This window comes from Buceros rhinoceros, unplaced genomic scaffold (genome assembly GCF_000710305.1).
Source record: "Buceros rhinoceros silvestris isolate BGI_N320 unplaced genomic scaffold, ASM71030v1 scaffold35367, whole genome shotgun sequence".
Classification (NCBI taxonomy): domain Eukaryota; kingdom Metazoa; phylum Chordata; class Aves; order Bucerotiformes; family Bucerotidae; genus Buceros; species Buceros rhinoceros.
In genome coordinates this window covers 14539-15988 of record NW_010421023.1, presented here as the reverse complement: position 1 = coordinate 15988, position 1450 = coordinate 14539, and the positions used below count along the sequence as shown (strand labels likewise).

Genomic DNA, 1450 nt, shown 5'->3' with positions numbered 1-1450 from the left:
GGGTGTGAGCGCAGCACACGGGGGGCTGCTGGGCTGTGAGCGCACGTTGCTGGGTCATGTCCAGCGTTTCACCCACCAGGTCCACAAGGGTTGGTCCCTGACTCCATAGTCCCCACCTTGCTTTGGTATTTCCACCTGCAGAGGGTTTCTACAGCTGCACCAGTGAAAGACAGAAACCCCCATAGTCCAAACAAGCCGTGCAGCGTACAACCAAAGGTGCAGCCAGCTCCTGCGCTGGCTTTGTCAGCGGCCAGCAGCAGATGACTGAGAAGGCACGTAGCGCCAGGCGCATTGAGATATGTCCCAAAGCACTTCCCAAGCTCCAGTCCTCCTCGGGCTTTTCACAAGCCGAAACACCTTGCTCTGTACACCCTCCTGACAAAACCCCCACAACAACCCTCTCCACAAACCCACCCGGGCCCCTACAGCATCGGTGAGCTTTCAGCACCCACAGCTTTCTGCAGCAGCACTCAAGTTCATCAGGCAAAAGGGCACCTGCTCCTCGCCCTCGTTTCATTCGCTCTAGTTCTAATCCAGAAAGGACAAGAAACACCACATCGTCTCCACGCCACAGGCTTCAGTCACCTGCCCTGGGACATCTCCTCTTGAGTGGAGGAAGCACTGACCTACTTATCAGCTCTTCTACCATGGCCATCCATCCCCACCACCCCTCTCTCCATGTACACTCTAGCTTTTTGCGCATGGAAAAAAACTAAACCACCACCCCAACACCTCAATGGTCTCACCAGCTGCACAATGCAGCAACATGCACCCCGATACCCCCCAGCTGCTCTCCTGAAACCCATCACGTGCTGACGGCATCGGGGCTGAGCCACCACAAATGCACACACTTGTGGTGCTTGGCCCGGGCACCCACCTAGAGACAAACACCACTCAGATGAACAGGCAGACAGCTGTTCACGCGGTCAACGGGGCTGTTTGCGCCCCCGGTGACCTGGAGGAGCAGCTTCACTGGCTTGATATTGCTGCTGAGTGTTAGCAGAGGAGTGACACATAAAAAAATCACCCAGAGCAACAACATCACCACCAGCAGGACAAAGCCCACGTACCCACGGCAGACCCACAGCTGAGGCAGGAACTCCTGTCAACCTTGCACCTTGTGCCTGTCTGCACACCCGCGCAGTGCCCACGCCTCCCAACTCATCGAGATCTCCTTCTCTGCAAATGATGCAACCAGAGAGAAATAACTTCCTTCAGGAGCAGCAGGCAGCTTTGACATGCAAGACAGAGCCACTAGGAAGCTGAGCACGGCGCCCAACAGATGCTGTCCTGGTGGAAGCTGGAGCGGGCACTGCACCGGGACATCCCCTTCACCGCCAGCCCAGGCTTGGACCTCCCTGACACTGCCACCAGGGAAACCAAATTGCCGACGGTACGGCAGTGACTGCACAGTTCCCAGCAGACAGGCACAGCCTGGCTGCCGGCCCCC

The 1450-nt window shown here is 57.3% G+C and overlaps 1 protein-coding gene across 1 annotated transcript in view; it reads right to left on the bottom strand.

The window, feature by feature from the left end:
- Nucleotides 1-805: 805 nt before the first annotated feature.
- The window catches only part of LOC104496412 (zinc finger protein 609-like), a 1720-nt gene continuing 1075 nt past the window's right edge, over nt 806-1450 (bottom strand). The window contains exon 2 of the mRNA XM_010139520.1: nt 806-877. Within this exon, the coding sequence (XP_010137822.1) occupies nt 806-877 (72 nt within the window). The remainder of the gene's footprint in view (nt 878-1450) is intronic.